This window comes from Triticum dicoccoides, chromosome 2A (assembly GCF_002162155.2).
Source record: "Triticum dicoccoides isolate Atlit2015 ecotype Zavitan chromosome 2A, WEW_v2.0, whole genome shotgun sequence".
Classification (NCBI taxonomy): domain Eukaryota; kingdom Viridiplantae; phylum Streptophyta; class Magnoliopsida; order Poales; family Poaceae; genus Triticum; species Triticum dicoccoides.
The window spans coordinates 754569120-754587783 of NC_041382.1; the positions used below are offsets into that span (position 1 = coordinate 754569120).

General features: G+C 43.1%; 1 protein-coding gene across 2 annotated transcripts; it reads right to left on the reverse strand.

Moving 5' to 3' along the window:
* Positions 1-10832: 10832 nt before the first annotated feature.
* LOC119356968 (superoxide dismutase [Mn] 3.1, mitochondrial) lies at positions 10833-15964 on the reverse strand. Of its 2 annotated transcripts, XM_037623954.1 has the most exons (7): positions 15849-15964; positions 15596-15818; positions 13387-13433; positions 13147-13272; positions 13001-13057; positions 12025-12102; positions 10833-11199 (listed from the first exon to the last, which is right to left on the reverse strand). In XM_037623954.1, the coding sequence occupies exons 1-7, from the start codon at positions 15888-15890 to the stop codon at positions 11107-11109; spliced, it is 666 nt and encodes a 221-aa protein (XP_037479851.1). In that variant the 5' UTR covers positions 15891-15964; the 3' UTR covers positions 10833-11106. The 2 variants fall into 2 exon arrangements, with proteins under 2 accessions (XP_037479851.1, XP_037479850.1); XM_037623953.1 differs by having other exon boundaries at positions 15596-15935.
* Between the last annotated feature and the right edge of the window lie 2700 nt (positions 15965-18664).

Here is an 18664-nt window from a genome sequence, read left to right on the forward strand (position 1 = left end):
ATCATTGCCCGCCGGCCATGCATGCACTACTGGCTTTGCAACCTGTAGATTCTTCAAACCATCGAGCTCTGAAATGCAATGGGAGACGAAGTCGTGAGTAGATTTTTTTTCTTTTTTTTTTTGCAGGGTAGCCGTGAGTAGATATTGGGCTTTGAAAGATACGGCCCTCATGAGTAGCTTTTCGGCGGCTTTCCCGTACCGAACGAACCAGGACGGACGGACCGTCATAGTGTCCGTTTTTGTATTTGGGTCGACACATGCAGGTAATGCTGGGCCGACATAAATTTTTTACGTGGATTTAATAAAAACACATCCAAACTTAATATAATTATTAAACATTAAAACCGGTCAACCGCCGGCCAAAGTCCACATAAACATTACAAAACATAATTAAAAAATAGTGCGGCGGGTTGACATCGGCATACGGCAGCGGCTGCCGGTACTGCCAGTGCCACCGCGCCTGGTGCATCGATATGTTCAGTCGCTCCCTCACGGGGCGTGCGGGGCGGCGGCGGAGGAGCCGGTGCCAAGGGTGACCTTTCCTTTGCCCTTGCCGCTAAAGAAGCCCATGGCACTAGGGTTTGACTGTCGCCGGCACGCGGTGCCAGATTTGGATACATAATGTATATACGGACATACCACCCATCCAGATCCTTGTAAAGTAGCACCCTCTGCATTTATCTTCTTTATAAGTTTCTCAATAGAACCGAAATCCTCATCAATGGCCCAACCAAGTTTGCCATGAGGTGGCTCACCACCACCCTCCTCTAAAGTATCAAACATTTTAACTGTTTCAAATGGTGGAAGTCTTAACACACACACACACACACACACACAGAGAGAGACCAGGGCCGTGGTTGAGCAAAAGGGTATCGGTTAGATACTTACGCTAATAGGCTTGAGGTTCTTCCAGAAGATTGAATGGTTAACATGACCTGCAACATGGTAAATCGCCTACAGGGGCGGAGCCAGGATTTGGACATGAGGGAGCGGAAAACCAAAGCCATGTCTTTTTAAAAAAAATCACCTTGTGCTTCGTCTATCATTATGCGTAACTTTATTAGTATAATTGTTCTTCTCTAATTTGTGTCTGGACTCCTTGAGAATGTAACTTACAAATTTCTTGTTGCATGATATGGTAGGTATACTTTGCATTTTTGGTGCATTTCGAAGACAACATCATTTATTTGCTTTAATGGAGTAGCAACTCCAGCGCTTCAAGAGTATTAACAAGGCAACAACTTCAGCGATTCTAGAAAAATACCTTTGTTTGTAGATCGTGTACATTCGTATATGGATATTCTCTCATGTATTGTTGATAAGCACCCACCAGAATATAAAATCTTTGTGCTTCTTTTTCGTATCACGAGGGAGTTCCAAATTTGTTGGCGCTTACAGTGTCCCTTTCATCAGTATTGTTATCTACAATAGACTGTTCTATGACTTCTACCGATGCCACAACCCCCTAATCATCAGTATTGTTATTTGAAATAGGTTGCTTCTCAGGTGGATTTACATTTTCGACACCAGTAATGTTGGAGGTACCCTTTGACCATGGGCGTGTTCGGATCTTCTCCCTCTCCACCGATTGAAAAAGCTGGAGTTCACCATATTTACAACATACTGCCACCGCTAAAGATATTGGTTCACTGGTCACACTCGAAAAGTAGAACCTATCGCTACAGGAGCGACCCCCCTTGCCTTGTTGTGCACTTATTGGCCCTAATTGGGTTGCTTCTAGCTGGCCCATTCTGCACCGAACAAGGCCACAACCCTCCTAGTAAGGCTGTAGCGCTGGAGAAGCTGCCGAATGCATCTGAGATATGTGAAGTTTTGTCACGCTGGAGGACATCCGAACACGCCCTATGGTTCTCATTTATTATATGTCCACAACATTAGAACAAAGGATGCAATAAAATTGTTTTGCAAGGCAAACACGATGATACCATCTGTACACCTTCAATCCATGTACATCAAAGATCATGCAAAGTCAAGTGTGCCCTACATTTTTTGAAGGTGGGAGTGACTAACATTCATATAGTTATCAATTCATCTTGGTTTGGCCGCGCTTCCTTATAAAGCACAAAAAGAAAAAGTTCCACACAGTGGCATCGAAAGCAATTTCTTCTTAGTTTGTCTAGCATTGCTGCCTACAATAGGAAGTCCTTATATTGTTAGCTACCATGACTACCAAGTTAACTAGATTCACCATCAAGTTGCCTACCATAACTAGCAATAGTAGATAAGAGAGGATCAACTGTAGAAGACTTCATAGTATTATAGGCAATTTAGAAACAACGACATTCAAACAAGAATAGTAGGCAACTTAAAAACACCGGCGAGCAAGTTAGAAGAATGTCGAGCAAATTTTACTAGAACAAAAAAATTTAGTGAAGTTGGCTATTTTTAACACTAAAGTTGCCTCCAGTAGAACGAAAAATACTTATGAAGGTGATGTGATATCATCTACCTCTCGAAGTTGTTCACTATAATACCGTGAGTTGCTTATTGTTGCCGATCATACCTAGCAAGACAACAGAGCATCGACGGCAGGCGACTTCATTGTATTATAGGCAATTTAGAAACAATGACATACGAGCATGAATGGTAGGCAACTTAGAAGTAGTGGTGAGAAAATTAGGAGGATGTTACACAAAAATAGTTAGGACCTGAAATGTAGTGAAGTTGCCTCTAGTAAAAGAAAAGTTGCTTATGAAGGTGATGTGATGTGAGTTACCTACCTCTTTTTCGAAATGTGTTCACTATTATAGTATTACTAATATATGCAACTTAGCAACCATGGTGACCACTTATAACACTACGGCACACAACTAATTAGAAGGCTACTAGGCGAATTCACTAATATACATGGTGGAATGAAGTTGCTTATTTGTAGTGCCAAAGTTGCTCTAAAAAAGTTTGTCGAAACATACACATATGAGGTCTAGCTTTGAAGAACTCGGCGCGAGAAACCCAACAGTGAAAACGAATCTGAATGCCGATACTCGAATAAAAAAGTTATAGCTTTTTAAATTTTATGAAACACAAATAAATGCACGCACTTTTCTTTTCTTGACTGATTAGTGCAAAATAGGGAGCATTTGATGAGATGAGGACCAAATACTTTCCTTTTCCGTAGTGTAATGATGACACGGGGTGCCAATTACCATTTATGGCTTGCACTCAGAATGCCCAATTAATACAGCTGCACTAATAAGTATTTGGGTTGTTTGTTTGGTTTGCAGAGTTGACCTACCTACCATACTGAACTGTCATCTCTCACAATTCTTTTTTTGCATGGTAATACGTGTCTCATTCACATCATAATGAACAAAGTACAAGTCACGTAAGAACAGACATAACAAAGCTGAAAAGGTAGCAGAGTTGACCTACCTACCATACTGAAGTGTCACCTCTCACAACTTGTTTTGTTTCGGAAACACACTGGATACATCGGCGAGTAGTTGTGTCTTTGTACAATACGTACGAGGTACTTCCTCCATTTTTTTAGTCTGCATATACGATTTGGTCAAAGTCAAATTTTGTAAAATTTGACTAGCTTTATAGAAAAAGATATCAACATTCACACTATGAAATCAAAGTTATTGAATGCATTATGGAATTAATTTTTATTACATATAACTTTTGTATTATAGATGTTGATATTTTTTCTATAAAGTTGGTCAAATTTTATAAAATTTGATTTTGACTAAACCTTATATGCAAACTAAAAAAACGAAGGGAGTACAGCACGCGCGACTCTCTGGTTTATTAACACATCTCGACCTGACACGAACTCAGCCGGGAAACGAGCTAGCAGGATTTGCATGTCTGGATCTGTCCTAGCTAGGGGAATAAAATGGTGGATCCATCTTTCTTCGTGACTTCGACTACAGGAACAAGTCAGCAAAAAGCTCCATGTTTTTTTCCGTTTGAAGAGCCATACGTGTAGACACAGACTTATTCCACTCCGTGACAGCATTACGTGGTGCTGCTCCCGTTCCGACTTTGAGTCGGATTAGAGATCTCGGTTATCCACTTCTGCACTTCATGCCATGCATGAGATCGAGGTCCAAGTACGTACGTACAGTAGTATTATCCTGTAGGAACATTTTACGTACTCCTGTTCCAACTTTTGAGGATTAATTATACTCTCTCACACGTCATGGGCCACTCCTCCTCTCTCGTCCCGTCACGCCGTACTAGCCAGTAGCACAGTACACCTACACCTACAAGCTCGGGACCTCACCTCGCCCATGCCCACGCGCCGGCCTACCCTTCTCCATCCGTGTATATATACGCGATTGCTCATCGCTCTCCTCCATTCCATCCCATCCTGACCAAACCTCGCCTCTGAAATCAATGCGTCAAAGAATGCGGTGCAGAGGAGCAACTACCCTCCTCCTCGTCTTCTTCCTCTTCGCCGCCGGCGTCTTGTTGGCCGTCGACGGGTCGAGATCAGGCATCGTCGACTTCGCCGGCAACAGGTGGCCGTCGATGGGCTCTGGAGGCTACGGGCTGCCGCGCGCGAGGCTCATCCCGCCCTCCGCCCCGTCCGAGGGGCACAACTCCGTCGGCCCGGACGAGCAGCAGCTGGCGGTCGAGAAGCCCTGAGACTATGAGAGGGTGGTCAGCTGCATGCTGCTGGCTGTCTAGCTCTGCCGTCAAGGTTACTCACTTGTACGCTCACGTGCCTGATGGTCATTAGAGGTTGTCGCGAAATGCATATGCTTGTTCCTTTTGCTCGACATTTTCCTCTTCTCTTTGTGTACATTCCACGGTTTACCACTGTCAGATCTTACATACATACGCCGCCTCGGTTTGGCATGACAGTTAAGCTAGGAATCGTCAACTAACTAATGAAAAGAGCTTTCATTCGCGTTGCGTGTCCTTGGTTAAATAATTTGCATATTTATCCATCATTAACTTGAGTAAACTCAGTCTCATTTGGAAATTGAAAGTGATGGACTGTGCCCGTCAAAAAGAAATGCTGGACTGTCAGCTCTCAGTGTGTGCGCGCGCGCGCGCGCGCGCGCGCGCCAGTGTGCATGCGTGCAGCAAATAAAGTTTGGCAGAGCGAGCGAATCTTCGGCCGCCTGTCATTTACCGCATTATTGCTGCACATATATGTAGCTACAGTGCCCTGACTTCCGCCGTCTTCTTTACCTACTCCAAACACAAGTGTAGTCACGTACTCTCAGAAAAGCTCATGTACATTTTTTTTTTCACATAAAATTGTACGTAGTCCTACGCTACGTGAAAGAACAAGCCGATTAAGCACGTACGTACTGAAGGTTTGCCTGCAAGGAGGTGGTGATGCTAATAATTGGCGAGCAAAAAAAGCAGGTGGCGACCGATGATGGATGCGATGGCACAGTGAAACAGTAGTATCGATCTAACTACTGATGATGCTGCTACATATAGAGCACTGTAGCATGCATCAGTCGGGCAGGTCATGGGCGCCGGCCGTTTGCATGCTTGCTTCACCAGGGAACTCAAGTCGTACTACGTGCTATACAAACATTACTATGGGAAAGAATGGAGAGATCGTCGACGAACACGATGCGCGTGTCGTGATGTACTGTAGAGTACAACTCACTGACGAGAGAGATCGGGGATGGATGGATGCGTGGTCGATGAGTGTGAGTGGTCCGCACGTACGTACGTACGTGTGGGAAAAGAAAAGACTTGTCACACGGTACGCACGTACATGTGGGAAAAGAGAAGCGCACGTTCGGGTGTGATCCAATTGTAGCGCGCCCAAGATTTGACTTCATTTCCTCTCAAAACAAAGATTTGACTTCATTTTCGTACCAAGCCCGACTTTTGCAGCAAAGTTCTTTCTCAACTCGCAGCAATCTCTCTCAACAAAAAAAACTCGCAGCAATCTGGAACCCCACGGTGTAATGTTCCGGACAACGAATATTTCAGTTTTCGAAAACCATGGGTTTTCTCGTTCTGGTTCAGAAAACAAAAAAAGTCCAAACCTCTTCCGCAAAACACCATCTGTTTCTAAATGTATGACGTTTTGGCAATTGAAATTTTGCTGCTAAAACATCTTACATTTACAAACAGAAGTACTAATAAAAAGATCCACTGTACTCCCTTCGTACCGGTGCATTAGACACATTACGAAAACCAAGTAATTTTGAAACACTTAGATGCGATGCATTAACTTCCACCTTGTTTTTTGTTTCTTGACATGAATAAAAGAATCAACCAATAAAAGATGTGAAGCGTGTATACTTTCAATGACTTGAGACTACCTAGCACGGCATGCAGTGGTCAGTTCATTGCATGTATTGGTATTAATTAGCAAATAAACATTAAGTTCTCTCGTTTTCCATGCACCTTGGTCGCTGTGAACAACCTAAGATGACTTTATGCACCGGTACGGAAGGAATATTAGAGATACATACTATAGTTTTATGAAACTACTTATAATTTATTGATATCAACCACATCAGATTGTTTAGAATAGTGGCTTCTAAATAAAACCACAATATTTCTCTAATATCCTATTTAGAAAAACCAAGTTGTCCTAAATGACTTATATACACAAATCTAGTAGGCGCGACGCTTTTTTTACCTTCTAGTAAGGCGACCAGGTCAAAAGCCTTCTTTATCTCAATCTCTGTTGGCGAGCTTGGGGATTTGTCTCTCCTCCATTCGTCACTCTGGTGATGGAGGGGACAATCCAAGTGCCGGTCCATCGGCTGGCTCGGTGGGTAAATAAACCTCGGAGTGTCGCGTTCGGGCGTGAGTAGTACCACACTGAACATTTGAGTTTATTTTTCTCACACCGGCCTAGGTTTGTTCGACGCAGGAAAAAGCCCTATGGCGCAATGCCAAGGTGGTCAGGTTTATTTTAAATTTATGGTTTTTCGATTAAGGCATTTTTTTCTTCTAAAGAGACATCTAAAGGCATCTTATATCCTAATTCTTTTCATTGATTAACGGCACGCAGCCAAAATCAGTCTCAAACCGGTCCTCCAAGTTTGTTTCTTGTCCGGTTTTAAAAGTTCAAGGTTTTTTATATTTCAGTGTTGTATATTATATTCTGATGGCAGTTCAAGGTTGTAATATGAACCTCCCTCTTTCTAGGTGGACTTAAGGAAAGGAAAAAGATCGAGCTGACGTGAACCGACGCGCCTCCGGATCATTGCAACCTTTTCCAAATGGATCATCACAAAAAAATGAGGGTGACATCACAATATTTATTGAACAGTGTGTTGGAAATATGCCCTAGAGGCAATAATAAATTAGTTATTACTATATTTCCTAGTTCATGATAATCGTTTATTATCCATGCTAGAATTATATTGATAGGAAACTCAGATACATGTGTGGATACATAGACAACACCATGTCCCTAGTAAGCCTCTAGTTGACTAGCTCGTTGATCAATAGATGATTACGGTTTCCTGACCATGGACATTGGATGTCGTTGATAACGGGATCACATCATTGAGAGAATGATGTGATGGACAAGACCCAATCCTAAGCCTAGCACAAAGATCGTGTAGTTCGTATGCTAAAGCTTTTCTAATGTCAAGTATCATTTCCTTAGACCATGAGATTGTGCAACTCCCGGATACCGTAGGAATACTTTGGGTGTGCCAAACGTCACAACGTAATTGGGTGGCTATAAAGGTACACTACAGGTATATCCGAAAGTGTCTGTTGGGTTGGCACGAATCGAGACTGGGATTTGTCACTCCGTGTGACGGAGAGGTATCTCTGGCCCCACTCAGTAGGACATCATCATAATGTGCACAATGTGATCAAGGAGTTGATCACGGGATGATGTGTTACGGAACGAGTAAAGAGACTTGCCGGTAACGAGATTGAACAAGGTATCGGGATACCGACAATCGAATCTCGGGCAAGTACAATACCGCTAGACAAAGGGAATTGAATACGGGATTGATCGAATCCTCGACATCGTGGTTCATCCGATGAGATCATCGTGGAACATGTGGGAACCAACATGGGTATCCAGATCCCGCTGTTGGTTATTGACCGGAGATCGTCTCGGTCATGTCTGCATGGTTCCCGAACCCGTAGGGTCTACACACTTAAGGTTCGATGACGCTAGGGTTATAAAGGAAGTTTGTATGTGGTTACCGAATATTGTTTGGAGTCCCGGATGAGATCCCGGACGTCACGAGGAGTTCCGGAATGGTCCGAAGGTAAAGATTTATATATGAGAAGTCCTGTTTTGGTTACCGGAAAAGTTTCGGGTTTTATCGGTAACGTACCGGGACCACCGGAAGGGTCCCGGGGGTCCATCAAGTGGGGCCACCAGCCCCGGAGGCTTGCATGGGCCAAGAGTGGGAAGGGACCAGCCCCTGAGTGGGCTGGTGCGCCTCCCACAAGGCCCAAGGTGCAGCTAGGAGGAGAAGGGGGAAACCCTAGGCGCAGATGGGCCTAAGGCCCACCCTAGGGCGCGCCCCCTTCTCCCCCTCTTGGCCGCCCCCCTCCATCCCATCTAGGGCTGCCGCCCCCCTAGGGGTAGGAACCCTAGAGGGGGCGCACCCTCCTCCCCTTCTCCTATAAATAGTGGGGGTTTTGGGCTGCCCAAGACACACGATTTGATCTCTCCCTGGCGCAGCCCTACCTCTCTCCTCCTCGTCTCTTGCGGTGCTTGGCGAAGCTCTGCTGGAGTACCACGCTCCTCCACCACCACCACGCCGTTGTGCTGCTGCTAGATGGAGTCTTCCTCAACCTCTCCCTCTCTCCTTGCTGGATCAAGGCATGGGAGACGTCACCGGGCTGTACGTGTGTTGAACGCGGAGGTGCCGTCCGTTCGGCACTAGGATCTCCGGTGATTTGGATCACGACGAGTACGACTCCTTCAACCCCGTTCTCTTGAACGCTTTCGCATAGCGATCTACAAGGGTATGTAGATGCACTCTCCTTCCCCTCGTTGCTGGTTTCTCCATAGATAGATCTTGGTGGCACGTAGGAAAATTTTGAATTTCTGCTATGTTCCCCAACACAGTGATGTCCGTGGACAGTGCATCGGCCCGGTAATACCTTAGCACTTTATTTCCTTTTCCATACTTACTTATAACCTGAAATCTAAAAAGTGCTTACGCACTATTTAGGCGAATCGAGCGGCCGGCTCTTGTCCGCATATTACGCTGGCTCCGTCACTTATTGAATGCATGCATGGGCATATTTTGTCTCTTAGTGCATGTGATTGATGGCATTAACTGCGATCAGACTTATACTATATGTGAATGGAAAAAACAGATCAACGTGTATTTATTTCAGATTTTCAATTTTTTAAAAACCCATATCTTTTAAACTACGCATCGAAATTCAGATCTGTCTTCACCATTGGATTCCTCGTGACGAGATCTTTGAAACTAGATCCCGCATGGGCATGTTTCGACGAATTTTTTTCGATGCCAACTTTCATGTTATATTGTGCAACTTTAGTATTGTATTGTGCAACTTTAGTATTACATCGTGCAACTTTTTTCAAAACCAATTTTTGGATTTCATGAGGTTGCAATGTAGCAACCATGACAACTTTAATGTGCAACTAGTCTATTATCCCGACCAACTATCAAGTAGTCGTTGTGCAACCCTCCTCCCTACTCGTGGATGCGTCGTTTTCACTGTCGGTGCACCCTACTCCCACCTCCCCTGCAAGCGATTTGTGCAACTTAGTCTATTGTTCAAGCCAACTGCCTATTAGTCAATGTGCAACTCCTTCCCCTTCCTATTTGTGGACACGTATTTTCAATTGGCGGGGATAACAAACAGAGTTGCACATACTCTGCTAGGTAGTTGGCCAGAGCAACATACAAAGTTGCACATCTCACAAGCAAGGACAGTTGAATGGCAAACAATTGACATTCATGAGGATTGTGAAAAGTTACATATACATAGAGTGCGAGTTGTGAATCTCACTAGTAGGGGTGGTTTGGACCGTGTGCTAGAAGGGAAACTACACATCCATGGGGTATAGGATAAAGTTACAAATCACTGTTAGACAGTTGGCCGTGGCAGTATCCGAAGTTGCACAACCACTAATAGAAAGTTGGCGGAGGCAGTAAATAGTGAAAGCACATCCACGGGCAAGCGGAAAGTTGCACGTCAATTACTAGGCAGTTGGCCCGAGCAACGGACGAAATTGCTCATCTCACTGGAAGGGGTAGTTTGAGAGGGTGGAGGTGACATTAGTGAAAACTGCACATCCACGGGGTAGGCGGGAAGTTGCACATCCACGGTCTGCTAGTTGCACATTGACTACTAGGCAGTTGCACAAAACGAGGTACTAAATTGCACAAAAAAATTTCATCAAAACATACCCATGCGGGATCTAGTTTCGAAGAGCACGTCGTAAGGGTTCCAACGGTGAAAGCGGATCTTAATTTCGATGTTTGGTTCTAAAGTTATGGCTTTTAAAATGAAAAGAAACTCTAAATTATTGTGTTCACACCTAGTTGCTTTTCAATCTGTAATTAAAAACATGCTGCATGCCCTTTCTACCTTATTTACAATAGGAAATAATCTTTCCTTTTTTGTTTGATGAGGATATAAACTTGCTAAAAGTGGCAGCCGCTGCAGAGCGCTAGCGAGCGCCCTGCCGCTCGCTAGACGCGTCCTACTTATAAACGCCTGCTAATTGATCTCAAAAAAAAATATAAACGCCTGCTAATGACAGCGCGCGAGAAAGCTAGGCCGACAGAGTTCGTTTGAAAATTATCACCCAAATCAGGACAGTAGCAAGATTAGATTAATACTGGCATACTGCACACCCAAATCAGTAGAAGTATGCTTGGTGTGCTTAATCCATGCATGATAACTTCACCACAAGATCAAAAGTTCGGCAGATTATTTCATAAAGCTCATCCATCCATACCAATACGTGCACACAAGGACAGCAACAGCACTAGCGAATGAGTTTATTAGCCACAGCAGGCACAGTAACAAGTACCAAAATGGACAGGCACTGTAGTGCGCATTAGACAGTAGTCCACCTCTATGCAATGTACAGACGATCCCGGCAGTGGAATAGTGCCCACTTTTATTACTGCATATACAAACTCAAGAGCGAGCAAAGTACCGTCTGTCTACTCATCAGACAAATCACGCAAGCACTTTTTCATACTCTTCTCCGGCATATTTCCAGTTCACCACCTTCCAGATGTTGGTCAGGTAGTCCGGCCTCACGTTCTTGTACTGCAATCACAAATAACAATATACGCTTAGCACTGGCAAAGAGATCTTTCAATTTCCATTCATCTCAATAAAAATATAAAAATAAAATCAAAACAGTTCAATTTATTAGACCGGCAGAATAATACTATAGTGGCTGCTACGCCCCCCGTGCATTAAACATTTTTGGCACATACTCCCTCCGTCCGGAGATACTTGTCATCAAAATGGATAAAAGGGGATGTATCTAGACATATTTTAGTTCTAGATACATCTCTTTTTAGTCATTTTGATGACAAGTATTTTCGGACGGAGGGAGTATGTTCAACACAATGGTTGATATGCTGAGTTGATGATTATGCTTTGATTCTTTCCCGTTCAGGCTGCATACATCTAAATCTACCACAACAGGACCATTGCAAAGTTAACCTTCATATACAACCATATTTCTTGCAACCTTTTTGACATATAACCATGGAGCACACTGATATCACTCCTGTTATACTCGTGTTTTCTTTTAACAAGAGGGACATGAGCTCTACTAGTCTTGCTTTCAGCAAGGACCTTGTAAAAATGCAGGTATACCATAGGGAATACTGTGACTCCTACGGTACTGGGAATTAGCATGTCCAAAATGGCTGGATAGTTTTCAGGCAATAGCTTTGTCACAGAAACACTACTAATGCGGGACAATGGAAAATAATAAGAGAAAAGACCAAGTGGGCCAAGTGAAATCTTATCAACTATGGTTATATGAGGCAGATTCTGAAAAAAGAAGGATGGCAACATCACCAACATTACAGCTCAATAGAGCAAATAGAATAGCCTTCGGTTAGAAAATGAGATTACCTGCAGGTAGTACGCATGCTCCCAGACATCAATTCCCAACAAAGGATACAGGTTTGACCCTTTGGTCACAAGAGGGTCCTGCAAGGTCCAATAAGTAAGTTGTATGCACATGAAAATTACCTCAAAAGTTGAAGCATGAAAAGGAAAAAAAAAACTACTGGCAACCCCAGGCACCACACGGGGGGATTATTCGCAGTGCCATAACTCCATACACAAAGTTTCGACATGGTAATAAAAACTTCTTAAGTTGATCAAAGTAGGATGCAAAACAAACTATAAATGCCTTCGTGGAGATTGTGAGGGTTGCAATTTCACATAGCTCAGCTAAAAATAAATTGGTCTCTTCAAGACACTACGTGCAGAATTAAAGGAAAAAACAAAACGACAGGCATGTAAATGTTTATAAGTCAATGTATAAGATTTGCTTTAATGTCAACTATTAATCAAACTGAAGCTTGATATCCTTTTTATCTCATAAAGAACTCTACGGCCTTGCAGCAGGTGACTACTGAATTCCAGAACACAACCCCTGTTTGTCATATCTGTTTTTTTCTACCCTGTTTGTCACATCAACAGCCCCAGAAATTAGTTCCCATGGCATGTGTACTGCTTTTACTGAATATCCTACTACTTATGATATTTCACTAGTGACCATTTCTCCATCAATTAAAAACCAACAAAAGTGAGGATGACATATGAGGCCTGGGGTTACATCGCAGTGACAACTCGGTGATCTTCACAACGGTACAGAGCACTGAGAAATATCGCCCTTTCAGAAATATGGTTATCTTTAACTGCATGCTTAGTTGCTTAAGAATGGATTAATTACTGATTCTTCCAACAAGCATTGGCACTTTGGCAGCATAACGGGGAAATGGTAGAAATGAATTGAATTGTAAATTAGTGTGAAGACTGTATAAACTGTCCTTTAGGAACACTACGAATCTATGATCCAAGTAAGGATGAGAACTTTCACCTGATTAGGAGTAGTTTCAACTGAAAGCTTTTTGGCCTCTTTATCCAAAGCTAGCCACTGCATAACAAACATGTGAATATTAACAAAGCACCTTCACCAGATAAAATACTGTGTAATGCGGACGAGACAGTGCATAAATTACATACCACCCATCCAGATCCTTGTAAAGCAGCACCCTCTGCATTCATCTTCTTTATAAGTTTCTCAATAGAACCAAAATCCTCATCAATGGCCCAGCCAAGTTTGCCATGAGGTGGCTCACCACCACCCTCCTGTAAAGCACCAAACATTTTAACTGTTTGAAATGGTGGAGGTCTTAACAGAAAAAAAAAAGAGAACGAGGGCAGGGCTGTGGTTGAGCAAAAGGGTATCGGTTAGATACTTACGCTAATAGGCTTGAGGTTCTTCCAGAAGATTGAATGGTTAACATGACCTGCAACATGGTAAAAAATCGCCTACATTAATAAATGATAGGCTTAGACGAATGTCATATTTACAATATCAAGCCAATGAATTTATTCCAGGTCGTCATTTTTGTAGAGGTTCAGCATCACATCCTTACGAATTCTCTAGTCGCACAGTTTCTTGGTATTGTTAACAATTTTAATAGTTAGGACATAATAAAATGAAGTGAGAAGCCAGGTCGAATGCATACGAGTATCGATGGAATTATTAGCAGAAGCATAAAATTATGCATCTCATTTGTCACATGGTAGTATCCTTAATTCCTACCCCCTCCGTTCCATATTACTTGTCGCTGATTTAGTACAAAGTTGTAATACTAAATCAGCGACAAGTAATATGGAACGGAGGGAGTACTTTAATGTGCAGATATGAGCAGGGAATAGAATCCAATAACACTCTATTTTTGTGTCTCAGTAGCTAACGATGCACGCACAAAAACTATAGTTTGGCATGGTTCCATCAGAAGTAAAAAAAGGTATCGTCAAAGGTATCAATCAAACCACGAAGCGCCACAAGCACCTAATCCCCAAATATAGAAGTTCAACTAGTTTCAAATCCCTAGATTTTTTTTAATAAAATTGAAAGGAAACCTCCAGGGCAATACTCAAGGTTGAATAGGTTGTGACATGGTCGATTTTGCGAAAGAAGCAATGAAGCAATGGGCATGTCAAGCAATTCTTTCAAACTACAAAACCAAGTGGAGCAAAACACAAAATATCAGCAGACCTTGGATTCATACTTTTATAACATTGACACTTATACTGTTTGTCCGCATCAAGCACCAGTATCAGTAATTCAAAAAAAAAATTGAAGCTCAGCATGTCCTAAAATTCAGCACAGTTCACAACATCAGTGCTAGGAATATCTCAATGAACCAACCAATATACACATGAACATCCACTACAATGACCCCTTCAACAGCTGCAACTTGCAACCAAGTCACAATTATGATTATGGATGAAACACAAAAAAATGTATTACCAGACATCCCCACCTCAATTATGCATATAGCTAATGATACTAACAAGTACTTGCAATTAAGGATCCATATGGCAACGAATCCATAAAAGCAGTTGTGCCAAAAAAATCAATAAAAGCACAACCAAGTTAACACCAATAAACCAAATAATAACCCAAAACTCCTAATACGCACAGAATGCACAAGTCATGAAATTTTGCACTCAGGAGCAACCACTTCAGATATCACGAAGCAGCACTATCTATATCTAATCAAAGAAAGGCGTAAACAATGTTTCCAAATTAGTGGTTTTTTGACCAGCCAAACACGAATTAACATAAAACCAAGACTTATAAGAAAAAACCCACCATCTAAAACCCTAGAAATGATAGGATCCTAAAAGCACCAACCAATACTACACTCGGGAGCATAACACTCTTCATCATAGATCAGTATTAATAAACAAACGCAATAACTCCACATCAACTCATAAAAAAAAAATCCGACATCGGCGTCACCACCATACTAGCGATCAGAGCATCTAGACGAACCACAGGAGAAGCGCAGCAGGGGGTCTTACTGCCACCATAACTGGCGTGATGCTTCTTGGGGTGCAGGTGCATGATCTCCCAGGAGATGGACAGCTCCAGCGTGCCCTACCTTAGTCTCGGTTTCAAAATAATAATGACAGCTCGAATGACAAAACCATTTTTTGTCCAAATTTGATAGATTTCGTTCTTAGTTAACTGCCCGGAAAGGCACATGAAACCATGTGACAAGGATAACTGCTACTAAGAACTGTAGTATTCTGCTTGGTTATCGCCCAACAGAACTACAGACCACCACAAGGTTCAGATATGCTGCTGGGGAGCAGCTAGAGGAAAATCCCACAGAATCGCTGAGATAGGATGAGTTGAGCGAGGTTTCAGAAAGACAGAAATTAATTGCGAAAATAAATGACGGTACGTCACTGTTGCGGCCGAGGCCGCCACGATGTTGCCCTTATCTCTTTGATTTTTTTCGCTTTTCACTCTGCAGATACTCGTCTGGTACTCGATACCGCACTAATCCCCGCATCAATTCCTCCGGCCCTGTACTAGCAATCGATCAAAGGAGCATCCGAACGAATCTCAGGGAGCATCCAGATGAGAAGCACTGGGAAAGGGCCTTACCGCCGCCGTTGAATTTGATGGCGCTCTGGAGGTGGACGACGGCGGACGCGTCCCCCTTGCTGACGGCGGCGTCGAGCTGCTCGAGCGCCTTGTTGTAGTTGGCGACGTAGGTGGCGTGGTGCTTCTGGTGGTGCAGGCGCATGATCTCGCCGGAGACGGCCGGCTCCAGCGCACCGAAGTCGTAGGGGAGGTCGGGGAGCGTGAACGTCGCCACGCCCCTGGCGGCGGCCAGCGGCCGCGCGCCGCCGAGCGCCAGGCCTAGGGTTTTCTTCGCGGCCAATGTGCGGAGCGCCATGGCTGGTAGTGTGTTTGGTCTTTGGTGTGTGTGGAGGATTTGGGGGATGGGAAGGGCGGATCTAGATGCCGCGGCGATATGCGGTGCGGTGCGGTAGGTGCTGGCCAGACCTGGCCATATGGGCCGGCCCGGCCCGGCATGGCGCGGGCCAGCTATAAAAAAGGGTCCGGCAAGACAAGGCTTTTGAGAACAAACACGGCCTGGCACAGCTGTGGAAATCTAATTAGGCTCCTCTGATTTTTCTCAAAAAAAAAAATTATAGGCTCCTCTGATTCAAAAGAATTCTATAAGGATTGAAATTCTTATGAGTTTTTCTTATCTTGGTCCTTTATTCATAAGATTGGATCCCATGGAACTTTTTTCGTACTGAATCTTTTGTACTACATTTCATAGGAAATCTAACATCCACTCCAACCACAATTTCTTTGTTTTACCTGTGGCATCAAACACTCCTTACTGATCATACATGATTCAAGTGGGCCTGCCACTTCAATTTTATACTTTTCTTATTGTCGCGTTTTCAGAATCCCGCGAATCAAAGAGGCCATTAAAATGTACCTCTTGCAAAGGACACTCTCATATACTGTAACAAGTGGTGTACTGCATGTGCCTTACTTGTCGCTATCTGGAAGTTTTGCTCTTTTTTTCGCAGGTTCAGTTTTTTTTCTTTCAAAACATCGTCTCTCTTGAACCGTGCATATAAATCATGAACTGTTTTTTATCATTGAACTTATCGCGTTGAGATCTGGAACTACGAACCATGTTAATAGGTTTTGACAAACATTTTTTTTCTCAAAACGGAAAAAAAGGAAATTCCAAAAAAAAGGAAAAAATTGGAAAACGATGAAAACCAAGGCTGTGTTTGGTTGCAAAGTATTTTTGAAGTATTTCAAGAATACTACAGTATTTTAAAATACTATGGTTTTAAATACTTTGAGGTGTTTGGCTCTAGTTAAAATTGTAGTATTATAAACTGCAGTATCCACAAAACTGTAGTATTTTTGCAGTATTAAAAAAAAGGTTGGGACCTCTTTTTAAAAAACTGAGAAACACAACAATGGCCTCGTCTTTGTGGTGGCCTATGACAACGATGTATACTTTGATTGCCAAACATGCCATTGTTTCCACAATACTTTAAAAAAATGTTGTTTTCATAAACTAAAGTATTCATTGTCGTTGGTATAAAAAACTGCAGTATCAAAATACTAAGGTTTTACAAAAACATTGCTTCCAAACAGAGCCCAAAAGGATAAATGGAACCTAGAAGCACAATTGTGCTTTTTACTTTTGGGGGTAAGGGAGGACACTTCTTGCGGAAGTATAGGTTGTGCTTTTCCATTTTTGGAAAGCACGGTTGTGGTTTTTCCTTTTTTCAGGAAGCACATCAATGCTTCCCTTCTCTTTTCACAGAATTACAACTATACCTTTTTTTCTTTTTAGGGAAGCACAGTTATTCTTCTCGCATAAGCACATGTTGTGTTTCTCATGAAAAAAAACACTGCTTCCCGAAGAAAGGGGAAAAATCTGGCAAAACCAAGAGAAAACAGAAGCAAAAGCCTCAATATAAAAAAATCAAATAAAACCCAAAAACATGTGCAAAAATGAAATCCCGAGGGTGCACCCGTCGTGCGACACATGGTGGTGGCTCGACGCACCACTGACACGCTATGAGGCCCAAGAAAGTGACCGATGCACGAGCCCTCGAAGGGGTAACAATTCATGTTGTTTTGGTCTTTTGGTGTGTGTGCGTGTGCGTGTGCGTGTGCGTGTGAAGGATTTCGGGAATGGGAAGGGCGAATCTGAGATGCCGTGGCGATGCGGATTAGGGTAGGTAGACGATGCTTCCAGACCTGGCCATATGGACCAGAGGCCGACCCAGCTATAAAAGGATCTGGCATGGGACGGAACCTACACTTGTCTAAAATTTCTCAAAAGAAAACGACACGACATGCCACAGCTGTAGGAGATTTTTTTTGTGAGGCCTAGAATAAAACATCCCCTTTCCCCGGCAAAAATTATCTAGCAGTTATTTTTCATGTTTGTGGTGCTTTCTATATTTGTTTCATCTGTTTTTTGTGTTTCTTCATCAGTTCTCTTAGTTTTTCTTTCACCATGTTTCTGCTTTCTTTAATACACATTCTATATTTTTTGTATAGATGCGAAACATTTTTTGATACACGTTGAACATTTCTCAAATACATGATGCACATTTTTTACAAATACATCTTTGTATAGGTGGCCAAACGGGCCGGGATAGCTGGGCCGGCCCGGTAGCACCGTCGGCACGGCACAGGCCAGGCACGGCACGGCCCGATTATCTTTTTCTATTTTTTATGTATCATAATGTGGCCCAACAGGTAAAAATAGGCTAAAAAAACGTCCAGTGCGCAAACTAGGTGGCAGATTAGCGGGCCTAGCGTGCCTGTGGGCCGGCCCGATTAGCATGTGGGCCGTGCCTGGGCTGCAGGCTGCAGCACGCGGGCTGGCACGGCACGGCCCGTATAATAATCATGCCTCGGCGGGCCGGGCCAGGCCAGGCACGATTAAGATGGGCCGTGCCGTGCCAGGCCGGGCCGGCCCCTTTGGCCAGCTATACATCTTTGTGAGCATTTTTTGAATGTGTGTTAGCCATTTTTCAAATAAATGTTGATTTTTTTAACACTGTATAAACTTAAAAAAACACGGACATATTTTCTGAAACACTAGATTTTTTAAAATACGACGTACATTTCTTTTGAACTACACAAACATTTTTTCAAAACTGGTGATTTTTT

What these genes read in the sequence shown, in the direction of transcription:
- LOC119356968 (XM_037623953.1), bottom strand. Translation starts at nt 15,890, where the DNA reads ATGGCGCTCCGCACATTGGCCGCGAAGAAAACCCTAGGCCTGGCGCTC. An exon ending in AGAACCTCAAGCCTATTAGC is followed by an intron (nt 13,273 to 13,386) that starts GTAAGTATCTAA and finishes GGTGCTTTACAG; the next exon opens with GAGGGTGGTGGTGAGCCACC. An exon ending in TACAAGGATCTGGATGGGTG is followed by an intron (nt 13,058 to 13,146) that starts GTATGTAATTTA and finishes TTTGTTATGCAG; the next exon opens with TGGCTAGCTTTGGATAAAGA.